Source organism: Propithecus coquereli, unplaced genomic scaffold, assembly GCF_000956105.1.
Source record: "Propithecus coquereli isolate 6110/MARCELLA unplaced genomic scaffold, Pcoq_1.0 Scaffold341, whole genome shotgun sequence".
Classification (NCBI taxonomy): Eukaryota; Metazoa; Chordata; class Mammalia; order Primates; family Indriidae; genus Propithecus; species Propithecus coquereli.
Window position 1 is genome coordinate 2,300,667 of NW_012149075.1, and position 17,629 is coordinate 2,318,295.

General features: G+C 54.4%; 1 protein-coding gene across 1 annotated transcript in view; it reads right to left on the reverse strand.

Annotated features, from left to right (window-relative positions):
• Positions 1-208: 208 nt before the first annotated feature.
• MYOM3 (myomesin 3) overlaps positions 209-17,629 on the reverse strand; it is a 45,201-nt gene continuing 27,780 nt past the window's right edge. The window contains exons 20-36 of the mRNA XM_012650876.1: positions 15,882-15,996; positions 15,046-15,202; positions 14,480-14,589; positions 13,093-13,137; positions 12,274-12,410; positions 10,525-10,669; positions 10,314-10,373; positions 9,882-9,949; positions 8,755-8,865; positions 6,876-6,963; positions 6,354-6,392; positions 6,027-6,135; positions 4,664-4,827; positions 4,401-4,437; positions 4,197-4,219; positions 2,607-2,662; positions 209-1,481 (exon numbers count right to left, since the gene is read on the reverse strand). Coding sequence (XP_012506330.1) covers positions 1,218-1,481; positions 2,607-2,662; positions 4,197-4,219; positions 4,401-4,437; positions 4,664-4,827; positions 6,027-6,135; positions 6,354-6,392; positions 6,876-6,963; positions 8,755-8,865; positions 9,882-9,949; positions 10,314-10,373; positions 10,525-10,669; positions 12,274-12,410; positions 13,093-13,137; positions 14,480-14,589; positions 15,046-15,202; positions 15,882-15,996 — 1,728 coding nt within the window. The 3' untranslated portion in view covers positions 209-1,217. The remainder of the gene's footprint in view (positions 1,482-2,606; positions 2,663-4,196; positions 4,220-4,400; positions 4,438-4,663; positions 4,828-6,026; positions 6,136-6,353; positions 6,393-6,875; positions 6,964-8,754; positions 8,866-9,881; positions 9,950-10,313; positions 10,374-10,524; positions 10,670-12,273; positions 12,411-13,092; positions 13,138-14,479; positions 14,590-15,045; positions 15,203-15,881; positions 15,997-17,629) is intronic.

The following is a 17,629-nucleotide window of genomic DNA, read 5'->3' on the forward strand; positions in this document are numbered from 1 at the left end:
CCCTGGCCTGGCTGCACCACGTAGCATGGGACACGAGCCGCTGGGGGGCGTGTTACCAGCATGCCCTGAAGCACGCGGAGGTGGTGTATGCAGGAATGACTCATTTTATCCTTCAGTTCAGAAGTCGTTTTAGAAATCAGAGGCAGGTATTACTTCCTGGTGTTGGGAGTATAGATTAGTTTTATTTTCTCCTGTATAATTTCCAGGGTTTTCCAAAGTTTTACAACAAGCATCTAAAATTTTACAATCCCTCCCCATTGTAATTTTAAAAAGAGGGTAATTGGAGGGCAGAGACATGCCCAGCTCTGTACTGAGATCGATCAGGCAAGGCCAACCAGTAGCTATCACACTAGGCAGTGGCCCCCTGCTGCAAGAAGCCCTGAAGCTTATCAACTCCAAGCCTGGCCCCCATGGCAACCTCGCCCTCCTCCCTGCCTTTGCTACCACCTACTCTGCTCCTGGGATGCCCTTCTCCCATTACACTGCCAAATCCGACTCACTTCTCAGGGCCAACACCAATTCTGCCAATTGTGTGAAGGTGTTTCCAAGCCCTGCCTCTCCCTATTGGGACAACTCTCTGTCTGCCTCCTCTGACCACTGGTGGCACTTCACTTGGACCTGTTTCACAGTCTTTATCATCTGCTGCCTTGTCCTGGAGTCACTTGCACCCAGGGCTGTCTCTGCTGCTGCACTGAGACCTCCGCGTGGGCAGGGCCTGCATGTTATTTACCGTTGTGTTCCCAGTGCCAGCCTCAGCCTGGCCCATGCTAGACTTCGCATGAATGTCTGCTGAGCTTATGTGAACTGAAACTACAGTCCTAAAAGAGGGGTGTGATTTATGAGTTTACGGCAAGGCTTATCAATCAACCTTAGCACTGCTGACATCTGGGATCAGGTAATCCCACGTGGAGGGGAGTCATAGTGTTTAGCAGCATACGTGGCCCCTACCCTACCAGGTGCCTGCAGACACCCCAGCACATCTAGGTCCTCTATTCCAAGTCCAGTGCTCACCCTGCTCTCCTGGAGGCCTCTCAGGACCCCGTCAAGATCTTTCTTCTCCACTTTGGTGTGTCCACCCCACCCCCACCCTCACATCCTGGGTTACCCCTGTCCCCTCCCTCTGCCCTGCTCCCATGGCCTGTGCCAGGCTGTGACCCACTGGTTGGCCCTCCTGGTCCACGGAGACCAGCCCTCAGGCTGTGCCTGGACACACACGGTCACATGGTCTTCAGCTCCTTTGGCTCATCCCCGTGCTTGAACACACTGATGGTGACCTGGCCCGTCTCGGAGCCATACTTGTTCTTGACGAAGACGCCGTAGCGCCCGCTGTCCTCGCTGTTGACCCTCTGAATGGTGATGGTGACCTCCGTCCCCCTCACCTCCATGTGGTAGCGGTCAAGGAAGGTGACAGGCTGATCATTCTTCAGCCAAGAGATTTCAGGGGTGGGGTCTCCTGAGATGATGCAGGTCAGGCACAGGGTCTGTTTCAACGGACAGGAAGGAAACGCTCAGTCTCACCCCCTTGTAACCTGAACTTGGCATTCACCTCCACGCTCCCAGGGAGCTCCCAGTACAGGTTGTTGCTTGTGATAAATTTATTATGTGTGTTTAGTTATAACCCATAAAGGGAGAGACATTTTGCTTTAACCCCACATTCTTCCTCCTCAGCCTCTCAACAGGAATACTTAGGAGTTAGACTTTTAGGTCATTATTACTCTAGTGATTATCTGCCCCAGAACAGCCTGCACTTTGCTTTATTGCTTTTTGTCGTGTGTATCACTATGATTTTACCTTGCAAGTAAGATTATGTTGCTTTAATATAAACATTGATGAATTGAGTTTGAAAATTCTAGGACAAGCTCTAACGTGAAACAATACAGTATAATGATTAAGCACACGGGCTCTGGAGTTGGCCTGCCTGGCTGTGAATCTCGGCTCTGCCCCTTTTAGTGGTGTGACCTTAGGTGAGTCCCTTACCCACTCTGGGCCTCAGTTTCCTCAGCTATGAAGTGTGACTGGTAATAAATAATACCTTATTCCACGTGGTTGCCTTGCTGGTTAAATAAGCTAAAATATGGAACAGCACCTGGCACAAAGTAGGCACCATAAAAATGTTAGCTGTCAGTAGGATTGCTTGAGCCCAGGAGTTTGAGGTTGCTGTGAGCGAGGCTGATGCCACGGCACTCTAGCCCGGGCAACAGAGTGAGACTTTGTCTCAAAAAAAAAAAAAAAAAAATGTTAGCTGTCATTTTGGAGAACGTTAGACTTGCATAATTCCAGCCCTAGGAGGGCTTTTAGGGATCATGCGGTAGAACTCCGGCGGAAACTGAAGTTCACAGACAGAAGTCCGTGACACCCAGGGCTGTCTAGAGAGGTGGGGTAGAGCTGAGTGGCTGAGCCCCGACCCGGCCTGACACCAGGCACAGAGGCTTTCCTGTGTAGCACGTGTGATCAGCCAGGTGGGTCCCTTGGCCAAACCCTGGAAGATCTGGTCCCTTTGGCCTAGCAGCCATTCTGTGGCTCTCGAATCCACAGTGTTTCATGATGTGATGGGTGCATGGGGGACACAGCGAGGGGCTGCTGGCCACGGGCCAGGGAGTCAGTACCTTGTCCTCCATGATCGTGGCCACGTCCGGCAGACCCCTCACCACTTTGGCACGATCTGGAAGGGAAGTAGGAAACCCCAGCAGTGAATGTTTCCCTGCCAGCTGCTTCCCAGAAGCAGGTTTTCACAGAATTGAGATTTATTTTTGAGCAAGGCTTTTTTTTTTTTTCTATTTTCATCATTTTGGATAGAAATCTTTAAGATCGTATTACATGCTTCCTTGTACTCAGCAGCAGGAGATATAGGACTGATGTGATTCTGCCGCTGATTGGAGGCTACTGTTATGATTGGTGGGGCCTGGAGGTGGCTGTGAGGGGCCCCTGCCCTCCAGAACTGGGAAAGCAGGTAAGTGCATTGCTCTGACACTTAAACTGGCAAAACCCACACAACAGCTGTGACCAGCCACTAAGGGAGTGAACCAAGAGGGGGTCAGGAAAAGTGGGACCGAAGCTCTTGGGACTCTTTGACTCTGGTCAAGCGAGGGACCTGGTGGCCACTGGGGGTGGGCTGGAAGAGAGTGTGGTTGTAAGTCCTTGATGCTGCAGTGAGGCTGTGGGAACAGAAGGGGCAGCCTAGACCTTGGATCGGAGAAGAGCACAGAGCCCACGTGGTGGCGTCTGTCCAATGCGTGAAAGGGGAGCAGGACCCCGAATTGGGCAGGGAAGCCCCACGGATGGAAACCGTTATGGGCAGGAATTTTCACCGCCCCTCCAGGACGGGAGGGGATGTTCCTGCTGGGCGAGTGATTAGACGGGTGGCCTGAGAGCCTCTTCCTGGCCCGAGCAGACTGGGGCTGGTCTTGGGTTGTGCTCTCTCTGCCAAGGGCACCCCCTGCCCCCCAGCAAAGGCTTCTCACTGTGCGGCCATTGAGACCCTCTGATTGCTCCTTCCAGACTATAGTTATGAACTTGAGTCCCGCACTTCCTGTCAGGTGGGGACATTCGGGGGCATCCATGCCATGCAGGGCGAATTACGCCCTCCCACAAATGGCCTCAAGTTGGCAGCACGTTGGTTTTCTCATCAGTTTCTCACAGTTGTCCAGTCTCCTCGCGGCCAGGCTGGCAGGGGCTGCTGGGTTCCGCTGCGGGTCTTTCCCTCACTGAAACCCCCACTTCTCATCTGCTGGGCCAGAGAGGCCAGAGAGCCAGGCCCCCATCCCCGCGCCCTTTAGACCTGGGCGGGGGCCTGGCGAATGGGACAAACCCCGGCTGTTGACTGGTCGTGGCTCCCCCAGCAGCCCAGGGGCCAGCCACGTCCCTCTGGGTTTGGGCTTCGTCCTGGATTCGACGTGGCCCCAACACCCCGAGAGCCTCAGCTTTAGCCATCCCCTGCCCACAGCTCGTGCGGGAAGGCCGCCAGCCTCGGTCCTCTCTGTCCCGTCTTCCAGGTCCCACCAACAGGGGCATCCATACCCACGATCCCTCTCACTCCTCATCTGTCCTGCCCAGGTCTCCCCGGCAGCTCTGTGAGAGCCCAGAGCCCCGCAGACCCCCCTGGGGAACGGAGCCTCAGCAGCCTGCCCTGAGGCTGGAGCCCCTGGGAAGTCCGCCCCAAACTCAGAAACAAACAGTGGAAACGGCAGCAGACTCACTCTTCTCGATGATGGCCAGGGCTCTGAAAAACAGAGATGGGAACGAGGTTGATGTTCCATTTGTCAGAGGACAGTCCTGCCGGGTGCGGGGAGGGGGTGCTGAGGGAAAGGTGGAGCCGGCCGTGGCTCCGGGCAAGGGGCACAGTTCGTGCCACACCCCAGAGGGTCCTGAGATTCACACTGAGAAACGCAGAGGAAACTTACTTCAGTCTCTGGTGTTCAGCCAGGGCGTCGTCGAAAGCTGCAAGAAGGACGAAGCGGGAGGGAACATCAGGGCCTTTGCCACATGACAGCAGGGGCGGGGTGACCCCCAGGGGCGGGGTGACCCCAGGGGTGGGGTTTAGCCCTGACTGTCTTCCACTCTCCTCCCCATTCCGTTGTTCTCCTGGGGCAGTGCCAGGTTTGGGTGGGGAGACAGGAGTCCCCCCACAAGACCATGGGACTTTGCAAACAGGCCGTCGGCTCACCTTGCCCCGAGAGGTCCGTAGAGAGCTGCCGGACTTCCTTCCCGGCAGCAATTTCCAGAGTGTATTTGCCCTTGTCTGAGTCTTTGGGGTCCAGGATGTGGAGCCAGATGTCGTCCAGGGTGGTGCCTGCCCTTATGCGATCACCGCTCTCCAGGCGCCTGTCTCTGAACACAGGGCGGAGAAGTGCTTAAGGCCGGCTGCGTGCCGTGGACGGACACCCCTGCCCCGGACTTCCCTCCTGGGGTTTTGTTCCAGCTCTGTGGGCCGAGGGTGGTGGCCATCCAGGAGACCCTTGATGAATACCTGTCGCTTCATTCATCATTCGACCCTCCATTCATTCACTTGTTCATCAAATCGTGTGGCACAACAGCTACGTGCCAGTGCCGAGCCTGCATTTGGGACATGTCCTGCAGGCTGGGACCCCAAGGAAATGGCGCTCCAGGGTCAGTGACAGCCACGTCCCCCACCCTCAGGAGCTACTGTCTCACCTTCTCATTCTTCTCATCTTAAACCCTCCCAGGGTTTCCTCCCACAATCCCTCTCCCCTATGCTTTAGAAACAACTTAATTTTAAAACTCTGTCCCTTCTTTGCTTAAATTTCATTCCTGGAGACACTGGCCTGTGTCTCTAGTGTTGTGTTGCAGAGGTGACACCCCTGTGCTTAGTCACAGGGCTCAGAAACTCTGGCCAGGGAAGGAGCCCATTGTCCTGAAATTCCACCTGGCCTTGCTCTCACTCAGTTGACAAACGTGACCAAGGCAGTCTCGCCTTCTCCGTAGGGTGGGAGTGGCAACGTGTGCTCCGTGGGGCTGAGGCGTGCAAGTGACGAGCGGCGCTGCTCTCTCACCATCTGGCATCGCTTAGCCCCTGGCAGGGTCTCTGTGGACACCTTAACTATCCTGCCTTGAGCCCTGGCCCTCAGTCAGTCGTCAGCCCTGCAGGTCCCTCTGCCTGCCCCTTCCCCTGGGCCTGGCTGCCTGGGTTAGCTAAGGCTGCAGAGGCCCACAGGGCACTGTGGCCCACCGGACTGTCTGCTTCTTCACTCCCGCGTCCCTCTCGCCCCCAGTTCCCAGGCGCTGCTGCTCTGAGACTGTGATCCTGCTGCGGCCACAGAGACCCTGGGAAAATGGTCCTCCCACCAAGGTTGCCACCTTCCCTGGGAGATCTCAGCAAAGCCCTCCTACTCCTCCAACGGCTGATCCCTCTCCCAACTCCTGTGGACAGTGGGACAGTAGACTCTCCTCTCTGCCAGCACCCTGGGACTGGGCTCTGCTGGGGGGACGGGGTGGGGGAGGAGGGCAGCCCCGTGGGCAGGCGCTGGACGCCCTCCAGCCTGGCTGGGCTCCAGGCAAGGCCGACCTACTTGTGGAACCAGGTGGTTTTCATGTACTCCACGTTGTAGTACTTGACCTTGCTGAAGATCCGGATCCCTTCCTCGGTGCCCTGGATTTTCAGTGGGGTCGCAGAGAGGGCTGGGGAGACAGGAGAAGGGTCAGTTTTCCCTGAGGCAGTATGTTTTGGGGCCAGCCTGCTCACCCCTGCCCAGGGGTGCCTCAGGGGGATGCTGAGCTGTGAGGAAGCAGGAGCTCCTCTCCAGTCTCTGAGGCTGGACACTAAACCCACCCCTGGTAGCCAAGGCCGGTGGGAGGCCCCTTGGCCACTCTTTGGCACGAGGGCAGAGCTGGCTTACCCCCGATCCTGCCCAGCTCAGCGAAGACGGCATCCAGGGCTGGGGGGAGACAGAGAGAATGGTCAGCGGGTACGGAGCTTCCCCAGGGATGTCTAGGATGGGGATGGCCTTGGAAAGGGCTGGGGCAGAGGGAGCTCTGCAGGATGACGCCCACGGCTTGGGTGCTCAGCAATAGGAGGGCCAGGGGCACCCGATGGGTGGAGGATGGACGGGCCAACCTGCCAGTTCTCTTGCAGGCTGAGCCACCCAGCCCGATGCAGAGCCTGGGCCCACTGTGGGCAGAGAGGTGAACTCAGGCTTTGGATCTCCAAGCCTGGGCTCACTGTGGCATATTGCAGTGGACACGAGTGTCAAGGGTCACACAGACCAGGCCCCTGTCACTAACTAGCTGTGCAACCTTGGGCAAGTCACTTAACCTCTCTGTGCCTCTATTTCCCCAAGTGACATGGGGATCCCATAAATCTTACCCTGCAGGTCGCATCTATAGCCCTCCTGGCTCATCTCGCCATCGCCGGCTCCTACCTTCACCTGTGAGGTCCAGTATGGTGTCGTCCTCCCCTCGGTTGTCAGAAACCACCGCTCTATAGACTCCCTTGTCCTCTTTGGAGAACTGGAAGGAAGGATGACAGATGGCAGTGTCAGCATGGCTTCTGGGGAGTGATGGGCAGCTGATTAGGAGGCCCGGGCCCCAGGCCTGCCCCCAACTCTCTGAGTGACCTCAGGCAAGGCCCTTCTCCTCCCTGGGCCGGGTTTGCTGCTCTGGGCTGGGGGGTCTCTAAGGCTCCTTCCAGCACTGGAGCCCTTTGATCCCTAGCTTAGGACCTGTCTGGGCTGGGCAAGGGGTGGGGTGGGGGTAGTTGAGGGCAGAAACAAGCAGCCCTCCCCCCACTTGGATTCACCAACAGCTGCTCTGAGCACAACACAGAGAGCCCTCCTTGCAGAGCTCGTCTGAGCCTGGCACACCCTTCACTCCCCCAGCGGTCCTGGATGGAGGGACACCCCTGCTCGCCACATGTCCCCAGAAGGAAGTGTGTTTTCTTTTGCCCAAGACAAGAGGGTCCTTCCTGACACACATTTGTCAGTCCAGAATTAAATCTGAACTAACACTCAGGAATGCAAGAGCTTGGGCTGTGCTTTTAAGGCAAGGCCTGGAGATCGAAAGTGACCTCTCGTTAGCCGGCCCCTCCTTCAGGCCTGGGAGTAACATTAATATCTGCCTTCCCACCTGGACCGTCTCCACAGAGTGGGTTTGGGGCAGGATCCAAGGCAGAGGCAGCTCTTAACCTGGGGATGGAAACAGGCCTCTCCTATGTCCCCCTCCCTCCTTCCCATGTGACGAAAGCTCTAAATCCCAGCCGAACCCAGGGCGGGTGGTCACAGTGGCTTCTGACCCCCCTTGTCAGGCTCATGTCTTCGCACTGAAACCCTCTGAGCCTCAGTACACTCATCTGTAAAATAGTGGCACAACCCTCACCCTGCCTATGTGCGACAGCTGCTGTGAGGGTCAAGGGAGGTAACTCTTTGGAAGCCAGAAAGTTCGCACCGATGGTACAGATGATTAGAGTATGATAAAACCTCGTAACTATTTAAAAAATTTTTTTTTACCCTTTCCACCTTCCCATGCTTCAGTCAAGGCCAGAAACCCCGTAACTATTAAGCACCTACTTATTGCCATGCCCTGTTCATGGAGCTTGCAGGGTGGTGACAAAGCTCAATTTGGCATCATTCTGGCCAGGATTTGGGAAAAGACCCATGTTTGCTGCAGTCTCCCTGACACCCAGTGAGGCCGCAGACACCAGCAGCGGGGCAGGGAAATAGTGACGTCTAAGAGCAAGCCTTGCGTTTCACCCTTAACCAGGCCACATTCATCCGAAGGCTGTCGGGGGGGACTTGGGTGGCAGAACTGAGCTCCAGGCCTGCTTTGTTCTGCCCAGACCTGCCTCACACGGACACATCCTTCTTGTCCTGAATCCTAGACTGTCGGGGGCAGGAAGGAGGCACGGGGAGAGCATCCCTTCCCACCCACCCATGCTGCGGACGATAGCTGAGGTCCGAGAGGCACAGAGACTAGCCCATGCCTGCCCAATCATTGGCAGGGCCAGGACTGTAGATCAAACAAAAAGAAAAATCAATAATACTGATTCTGTTACTACTGAAAATTTTGCTATTTTTTTCATGGTCTTTTTTTGTACTCATTTTTATTTTTTTAAAATATTGCATAAATATTATTAATCTTGATGACTGAGTTTTTTGGTGCCCCTTACATTTTGGGCCCGGGGTGAGCATCTCACTTAGCACGCTCTGGTCTTGGCCCTGCTCCCGACTCCCGGCCCCGTGCTCTTGGCACTGCCCGCTCGCAGCTGACGGAGAGCGTGAGCCCTGGGGCTGGGGCTGCACTTACCTCTTCGATGCGGAGAAGTCCTTCTCCCGTCTGCGGGTTGTACTGAGCTTCTGGCACCTCCATCCTCTGGAAGAACCACTGAAAGCGAGTCTCGTTCTTGGTGTTGGTCACCTGAGGAAGGTGGGGAATGAAGAGACTGTCTTAGGCTTTCTTTCTTTCTAAGTAAAAACATACACAAACGCGCACCCTCCTTCCTCACTCCGTATGTCCCCTCCGCTGGCTTCTGGACCCTGAACGTTTCCTAATAGTGTTTCCATTGCCTCTTGATCCCTGCCCTACTCAATTTTTTTTGTAAATGCCTACACTTCTTAACCTCTCAGTTAAACGTCGCCACCTCCAGGAAGCCTTCCTTGAAGCACCCCAGCATGCTCCCCCATCTTGATTAATCAATTTCCTGCACATGTCTGGATCAAACTTGAGGCAGGCTGTTTTCCAATGATCCTGCCTTGGACCACGGGCTCTCAGAGGCCCACGAGACCACTTTGTCTCTGTATGCCTGGCACTTCACGGAGAGTCTGGCACCTAGTAGCCACTTTGCGTTTACTGAAGGAATGTGCTTCTAGGGGAGCACCTGCCCCACCCCAGCCCTCCCCAGTTATCTAAAGAGGCTGGAGGGCGCTGAGAAGGACCTCGGGCTTTGGAGCCAGACAGGTGTGGTTAAAACCTAGGCTTTCCCTCGTACTGTGGGGTCTTGAGCTATTTCTCTCACTAGTTTTCTCACCCACAAAGTGGTGATAATAGTGCCTGTCTCACAGATGAGTGTGAGGCAGATGAAATAAAATAATACGCAGTGTCTGGCATGGCTAATGCCAGTATTTATACAGGGACACCCCCTCAAGATACAGACCCTCGATAGCTCCCAGACCCTCCGGACCCTGGGAGCCCCTTCCGGAGCCACTGGGATCTAGCTCGGGGCTGATCCTGCCCTCTGGGGTCTGCGAAGGTGGGCTTGCTTTTCAGTTTAAACACAGTCTCCTGGAACCACTTTCCACTTGTGGGATCAGCCAAGTAGAGGAGGTGGAGTTTGGGGGATGGGGTGGGTAGGGTCAGCCACTGGGCTTGGGGACAAGCCACAGGCTCCACCCCCCTGGGCCTGGAGCAGGACTGGAGGGAGGGCAGGGACTTGCCTTGCACGTCAGCAGCACTTGGCAGTCCTCCGTGACCCTCCACTGCAAAGGCTCCTCGAAATAGGGACCTGTACGTGCAGACAAACGCGCGCACCATCGGGCCTGGCCAGTGCGCCCCCTGGTGGCCAGAGTGGGGGAGCCAGCCAGGCAGAGAGCAGCTAACGGCGGCGGACCCCTGGGACACCGCCCCCACCAGGGCGGGGACTGGGCGAGGCAAGGGAGGGGTCGGGTGCGACATTGAAGGAGGCTGTCACTCTCAGGATCCGGCAAGTGCTGTTTTGTTCCGGCGCGGGGACAGAACTGCACCGAATTGCAGCGGGCCTCCCTGCGGGGTCCAGGAGGGCAGGGGTCCCCTTAACCCCCAGCCCAGCAGTTCTCCAGCACCGCCGGTGGCCCCGGCGTTCGACTGAACTTCCCCGCAGCAGCCCTTACCCTGTTTTCTCTTCCAGTCTCTTCTCTTAGCGTCTGCCTTCCTCAGGAGTTTGTCAAAATCTGTGAACACAGAGGGAGGGACTGGCGTGAGCTGGGGGCGCGCAAGTCTGGGGGGGACACTGGGACCGCAGCGGAGGGGGCGCTCAGCGGGCCGCGGAGCCGACGGCGGGACGGGGCAGACGGGGGCACCGGGCGGTGGGGCGCGGCTGACCGTCATCCACGAGAGTCAGCGTGATCTGGTTTTTGGCTTTTCCGTCCTGGAGCTGAGCTGTGTACGACCCTTTGTCGGCCTCTGACAAGTTCTCGATGATCACTTCCACCAGGCCCTTCTCCCGCTCAAAATTGATCTTGCGGTTCTGAGAACAAGCCCACAGAGTCCTTTTCACACTTTCCCTGTTCTGGAAACTTTGTTTCGAGGCACACGTCAGGGGGTAGCTGGACTTGGGGGTGTGTGCAGGGTTATGAGCCTTCGGAGACTGGGGCACCCCCACGCCCAGTCCCTGGGGACACCCCGGGGAGGCTTAAATTAGCTACAATTTAATAATAAGTCCCCCACCCCTACTGCATCACAGTTTTTGTTATTTTCTACTTTTTAAAAAATTAAATAGGGAAAACCCCCATAAACACATATAAAGGATAATATTAAAAATACCTGTGTGCTTGGTACCCAGAATTCACATTTCATTTGCATTTGCCGTATTCTAACCATTTTAACAGTTTTATTTTCCACATTTAGGTCTTTACTCCCTCTGGCTTTATTTGTACATATGATTTGAGGGAGTTAATTTTATTTTTCTACAGGGACAACTGCTTGTTCCACTGCTGTGTACTAAAGAGTCCAGACTTTGTAACACTTCCTCTACCACGTGGCAAGGTCACTGCATAATCTTTACGCAGAACTTTCAAATCTATTTTCTCTTTTGTTCCTCTCGATCCCGAGACGACAAGCCCATTGTACAGACGCAGAAACTGAGGCACAGATGGGTGAAGAGACCTGCTCAAGGCCATAAGCCCACAGGGGGTGGACATGAGTCTCCTGTCAGGACCAGCGCCCTTCCCTATAACACGTATTTTCTTCAGTCTAGTGTGCTCCCAGCTGAGCTATTTCCGCTGCCTTACGTAATTTCTTTCGTTTTTGTCATAGGACCTTCGGTGTATGTAACACATATTTTCTGATGGCTGCTTTGCCATCTGGTGACGAAACTCACAGATAACATGAGATTGAATCATGACTTTGAGTCTCTCATGAGATTGTAATTGCCATGTTTGTAGGTAAAAAAACCCAGTTGAATATCAACAAATCATATGGTTCAATCTAATACAACCTGTCTACATATATGATTTAAAAAATGTAATATTCTAGTTGTAATATAAAGAAGAAATAAAAGTCACTAAAATAAAATAATATGTATTTCAATAGGTAGATGCTTGGATATAACCTCGATTATGCTGCACTGACTTATAATGAATTGGTTTGAATTTAAGAGAAGTGAAAAGATCAGAAGCTATTCATTCTGTACGAAAACAGGAGAATGAATGAATGAGCATAGGTGAAGTGGCCAGTAGAATAAAAACTCTCCATTCGGTGCATATTAAGATTGTCCCCAAATATTTTGTATTCAGATCCAAAACAGGGTTAGGGTCTAGGCTTACATAATTATAAACACGAGTGTAGGTTTTTCATCTTAAGAATGTCTGGTGGGGCAATCAAATGCTGTGGGGGTGCAGGAAAGTCTTTGTTTGTGGGAATGTCCCTTGCATTGGCCAGCATTTAGAGTCCCTGCCACCTCCACAACTATGCACCAAAAGCCAGGTGCCCCACCCCCCCATCACTGGATAGTCGAAGTGCAGTCATTCCTGAAATGCCCACTAGGGGGAGGTACCTTCGGGGAACCCCTGCCTGGTGAGGCCACCTCCTGGGCAGGGGAGCCTCACTTGGGGATCCTGAGCGCCCAATTACCGGCGAGCTGAAGATCTCCTTCTGGTTGAAGATTAGATGCAGCTCAGCGGCCGGGGATAACTTTTCTACTTGCAGCCAAAGCCGCACCTCTCCTCGATCGAGGATGTCAACGTTCCAGCCGGAGATCAGTTTGATCACTGGGAGGCACAGGACAGGAAGGGGGTGGGTGGCCCTTCTCCCTTCCCCACGCCCGGCCAGCCCACCTCGAGCGTGCAGTTGGCATTTGACATGCAGGATGCTTGGAAAGCTTGAAGGAATTGCGTCTGGAGTGGGGGCTTTCCGCATGCTCATTCTAGATTTAATTAGTCTCAGGGAAGCATTTCCTCTTCTAAGAGCCCCCAGGCTGTGGTTCTCAGCCTGGCTGGGCATCGGATCCCCGAGGACTTCCAAAAACACTAGAGTCTGGGAGATTCGAATTGTCTGGGGCATGGCCCGGGTGTCAGGATTTTGAAAAGCTCTCAGGGTGACTCTAACGTGTAGCCAAGTTTGCGACTCTCTGCTCCAGGCGGTGCAGACGCCAGCCCAGCCAGGGGAAGCAGAGGTCTATATGATCCAAAATCCAAATGACTGGAGAGCCAGTCATAATTATTATCAAAAGAAGAAACCACCCATGTTTCCCTCCCTCGCAGCCCCTCTGCTCCCTGCCGGCTGCTCTTCTGCTTTCGTAAGCTCCTGGGGTCTCTGGCCTTCCAGCCCTATGACTCCCCCATCCTCTGCCCCCTGGGTTATTTTCTGGCTCTTGGCCTGACTCTGCTCTGCTCAGGACACGCCGGTGGCCCCAGGGGGAGCTGTGTGGCGCTGGCAGCCGGGACTGCTCACCTGGGTTCCTGATCTCATGACTCAGCTTCTTCAGCTTCTCCAGCTCTGCGACAGGGAGGAGCAAGAAGAAACCAGAGAGAATGAACCGTCCAGGCAAGGCGGACCCACAGGAGCTATCCTATGAGCCCATGCGGGGTAAAAGTCCCAAGAGACACATCCCCCAACTTGGGGTCACTTAGCTCCATAGGGGTTGATGATGTGCACTGTGGGCTTTTGTCCTGGGGCACCGAGAGAGGTGCTGGGGCCACTGCTGGCCACCCTGAGATTGTGTCTTCTCCCTGTCCTCCAGGCCTAGGTCAAGTCTCACCCTAGAGAAGCACCTACTATGTGCCAGGCCCAGCATTTCTCCTTAGTGCTCACACGATGCTGTGGGCTGAGTGTCACTGTCCACCTCCAGGCCACTCCAGGCCCACTGCTAACCCACCGTAATGTGCTGTCCTAGTGTCTGAGGGTCTGTACCACACACTGAGCACTTCAGTCCAGAAGTTTCCAGGGCTGTTTTACAGAGTGCTCTCTCATTTGCTGACTGCTTCTTTGTGTTAGGTTTCTCTCTTCTGCTAAGGTGAGCTCTGGACCCACATGAGTGTCTGGCATGCAGTAGGTGCTTAATAAATATATATCCTGTTGGTGAATTGGCAGGAGTGGAGCCCATGCCTCATTTTCCCTTGTGAGCCCCAGAGTCCTTAGTGTGATGAGCATAGACTCATGGTGAGCACATGGTCAAAAAACAAAAAGACCCCAGCACTTCTGTGGATGGTTTTAGTTTGCATAGAATCATCTAATTGTATCTGTATAACAACGTTATTTTCAACTAGGGCAGCCAGGGATTATAATCTCCCTTTGCAGTTGAGGAAACTGAGGCCTGTTTGTCCAAGGTCAAACAGCCAGCAGTTATGGAACTGGACTTAGAATCCAGGTGTCTCTGGCTTCTGCTTCTCAACAAAATCAAAGGGCCTCAAGTGTAAAGAACAGGGATGACATGGGCAAGGCTGTCCCAATTGCTATGGAGACAACAGAAGGTATGTCTCATCAGTCATGAGAGCATGGGTTTTGGTTTAGTTTAATTTAGACTTGGTATTCACTCTCTGGTTAGCCATAGTCCCCACCATTCCCGACTGTCAGCTTTATTTCTCAGACCAGCTGCTGCTTGCAATTTATCATCACATTTGCATCACTGTTTTTCTTGGCTATAGAAGGAAGCAAAATAATTCCTGTATCTTTACCATTATCAAAAATAGGAAAATGAAAAAAAGACACGAAGGATGTGAATTCTATCCAGTAGGGATTGTTGCCTGTCAAGTTCACTGATGTAATCTGAGGGCACAGGACTCTTGGTCTGGGACTGTCTCTCTGGGGAGGCGGCTGGAGGTGGGGACAGGGGCATTACCTTCCTCGGTCAGCGTGTGGCTTGCTGAGATGTCTTCGTCAGCATCAGTGACTACCACTGAGTAGGTGCCCAAATCCTCCAGGCCGGGTTCTTTCAGGATGACCTTGGACCTGGCAGAGAGAGGAGAGTAGAGGTTCTGGAGGGAGCTCCTTAGCCTTGTGTGTTGGGGGCCTGGAGGCTGGGGGAGATCAGCTGCCTCCAGTGGCCCTGTACCCCATCCTAGACCCCAGCTCCCCACAACGAAGACTCCAAAGTCCAGAGCAGAGGAAGCTGAGTCCAGAGAACTTGCAAGAGCAAGTGGCTGGCAGCCAGGCTAGAAACCAAGTCCTGAGTGTCTCCTAGAGGCACACGCAGTTCCTTGCAGAAAAAGAATCCCCCAAAGAATGGCGCCGTTTCAGCCCCTTAGATGCACTGCTAAGGTGGCAGTGGGAGTCCTGCGCCAAGGAGCAGGCCGCGCCTTTCACCCGTTACCTGTGAGTCCCGCCCTCTGGGCTCACTCACAAGTCTGCCAACTCCTCTGACAGTATGTGCCGAGTAGCCATTTCTCCTCCTCTCCCCTCACTTACTTGTTACCTTTATCCTCGATCTTGACCCTCTGGGGGTCTGGCGGACCCTTGTAGTCTTTGGACCACTGAAACTCTGAGGAGTCGGGGGCTTCGGGGGCTTCGAAAGCTAAGTAGATAAAGCCCTCTTCATCCACACCAACCTCGATCTCCCGGGCATCTGGGGCAAGATCCAGCAGAGGGCACGGACATTTATCAATAATAAACCAGGCCATGCCCTCCCCTGCTTAAACCTCCTGGTGCCTGCCCACCACACTTGGATAAGATAATAAATCTGATTGCTCGCTGTGGCTGACAAGGCCTTGCATGATCTGGCTCCTTCTCAGCTCAAATGTCACCTCCTCTGAGAGGCCCTCCCTGACTGCCCTGGACGAGTAACCCCACCCCACCCTACACCCTGTGTTATTTCCTTTACAACACTTCTCACTATCTTAACTCACCTTCCTCCTGCGACAGTTCATTCCTTCACTGTCCATCTGCCCCCCACCTGCCCCGACACACTAGAGCGGTGATCTTGCCTTCTCATTCACGCCTGTGTCCCCAGTGCAGTGTGGGCATCACCAAATATTTCTTGAATAAATATGTAATTAAAAGAATGCAAAGAGAATGTGCTTTATAGCCAGGAGAGCTGAGCGATTCTGTCATATACTAGCTGCGTGACCTGATCGTTTAACTTCTCTGAGCTATAATAAAATCAGTTGCAAAGTGGGGACAATGACCCTTCCCTCAGGGCTTGTTGAAGGACCAGTAAATGTGAGGACCCAGCTCCCCTCGGGCTCCACCTGTCCTGGATGGCGCAGCTTGCCAGTGGTGCACTGACACCCTCCGGCCACACCTACCTGGCCTGTCCCCCAGGAGCACAGGGTCGGTGGGCATGGACGGTTGCCCCAGACCGGCTGAGTTCACGGCCTGCACCTGGAACACGTAACTCTTTCCTGGCTGCAAGTCGCAAACCTGGGGGCGGTGGAGGGAAGAGCCAGCAACTTAGAGGACAGCAGCCACTTAGTCTTACCAAAACCCTGGCCTTGGGGTGCAGGGAACCACTCATTGGTGGACCCCTGAGGAGGGCAGTGGCCGACTGGCAGGTGGGGGCAGGCAAGGAGCACATCCCTCTCTTGAGTTCCAGGCCCGGTTCCAAGTTTTCCACGGGCCTCTCCACCTGGATTGGCTCCCAGGTGTGTGGCACCCGGAACTCCCACCCCTGGAAGTTGAATAATTCATTTGCCTCCCAATGAGAAAACCCCTTCCTTCCTGTGTTCCCGTCTCTCCCTGAGATGTGGCCACCCACCTAACACCCCAGAGAGGCCCGGGCTCACCGCCAACAACCTTTTCTCGAGCCCTCCCCATCGACCACCGGGTTCCTCCCATTTTGTTTTCTTAGCATTTCTCGAACGTGGCCGCTCCCCTCCAGGTCCCAGCCACGACCTTGGCCGAAGCTTTATTTCTCCTCACCTGAACCCACCCAGCAGTTTCCTAAATGGCATCTCTGCCCTGGATGCTTCTGCAGGGTCAAGTTCCAGTTTCGAGGTTCAGTACCCAAAGCCCCCCTGACCTGGCCCGAGCCTGCTGTCCTCTCACGGCCGCATCAGCCCCCTTACTCCACGCTCCCTCAGCGTCCCCACGCTCCTCACGTCATTTCACGTCCTTGCCTTCGACCTTGCTGAGCCTCTGCCCGGAGGGCCCTCCCCTCGGCTACCTGACTCCAACTTGCAAGGCTCCCGCCAGCATCTCTGACCTTCCTCCTTGAGCTCCCAGGATTCCTGGGACCCCCTCAATGGTGGTATTCATCACACGGTATTGTGATTACTGCCACCCAACAACTGTGACTTATTAGCGTTTCGTGTCTGGGACCTAGTTCAGAGCTGGCACCGAGTAGCTGTCAAGAAGTGTTCAGTGAGTGACCGAGTGAACGATGGCCAACCCTCCACAGGCAGAAGCCGGCGCCGTGTCTCCAAGGCTGTCCTGCCCTGGCCGGCGTCACCCTACGGGCGAGGGGGAGACCTTCCGCGTAGGCGAAAGCTCTGCGGACTCTCAGGGGATTCCACCGGCCGAGACGCGTCCTCCCTGACTCTGCCTTAGGTGGCCGTAATTTCACTTTTACAAAATTGAAGCATATTAATTTTTTTCTGGTTGTAAAAGAAACACAAGCTTGCTGGGAAACATTTAAAGCGGTAGAGAAGAATGTAAAATGAAGGATTAAAGCTCCCCTGGCAGTCCCACCCCCAGAAATGACCAGAATGAACCCTTTGGAAAAACCCGTTTAGACTTTTAGATGCACATAAACCACGCAGAAGCATGGTGCGTGCCGTGTTCTGTTAGATCTCCCTCTTTCCGCATCGTGTGGAGCCTGTCTTCTTCCCTCCCGGTGCTCACTAAGGGAACGCGAATGGGGGTCTCGACAACTGCATCCCCTCCTGCCTGCTGGGGAAAGTGGGCCGGAGGAAATACTCCCTCTCTCCCTAGAGCGGCAGAAAATGCAACCTAATCCACGTCACAGAACTGTCCTTACAAACCTTCCTCAAATCAAAGAGGCCCGTGAGACACGCTCCAGGTGTGGAGCCCTGTGTGGCCTGCGAACGTGGTCTTC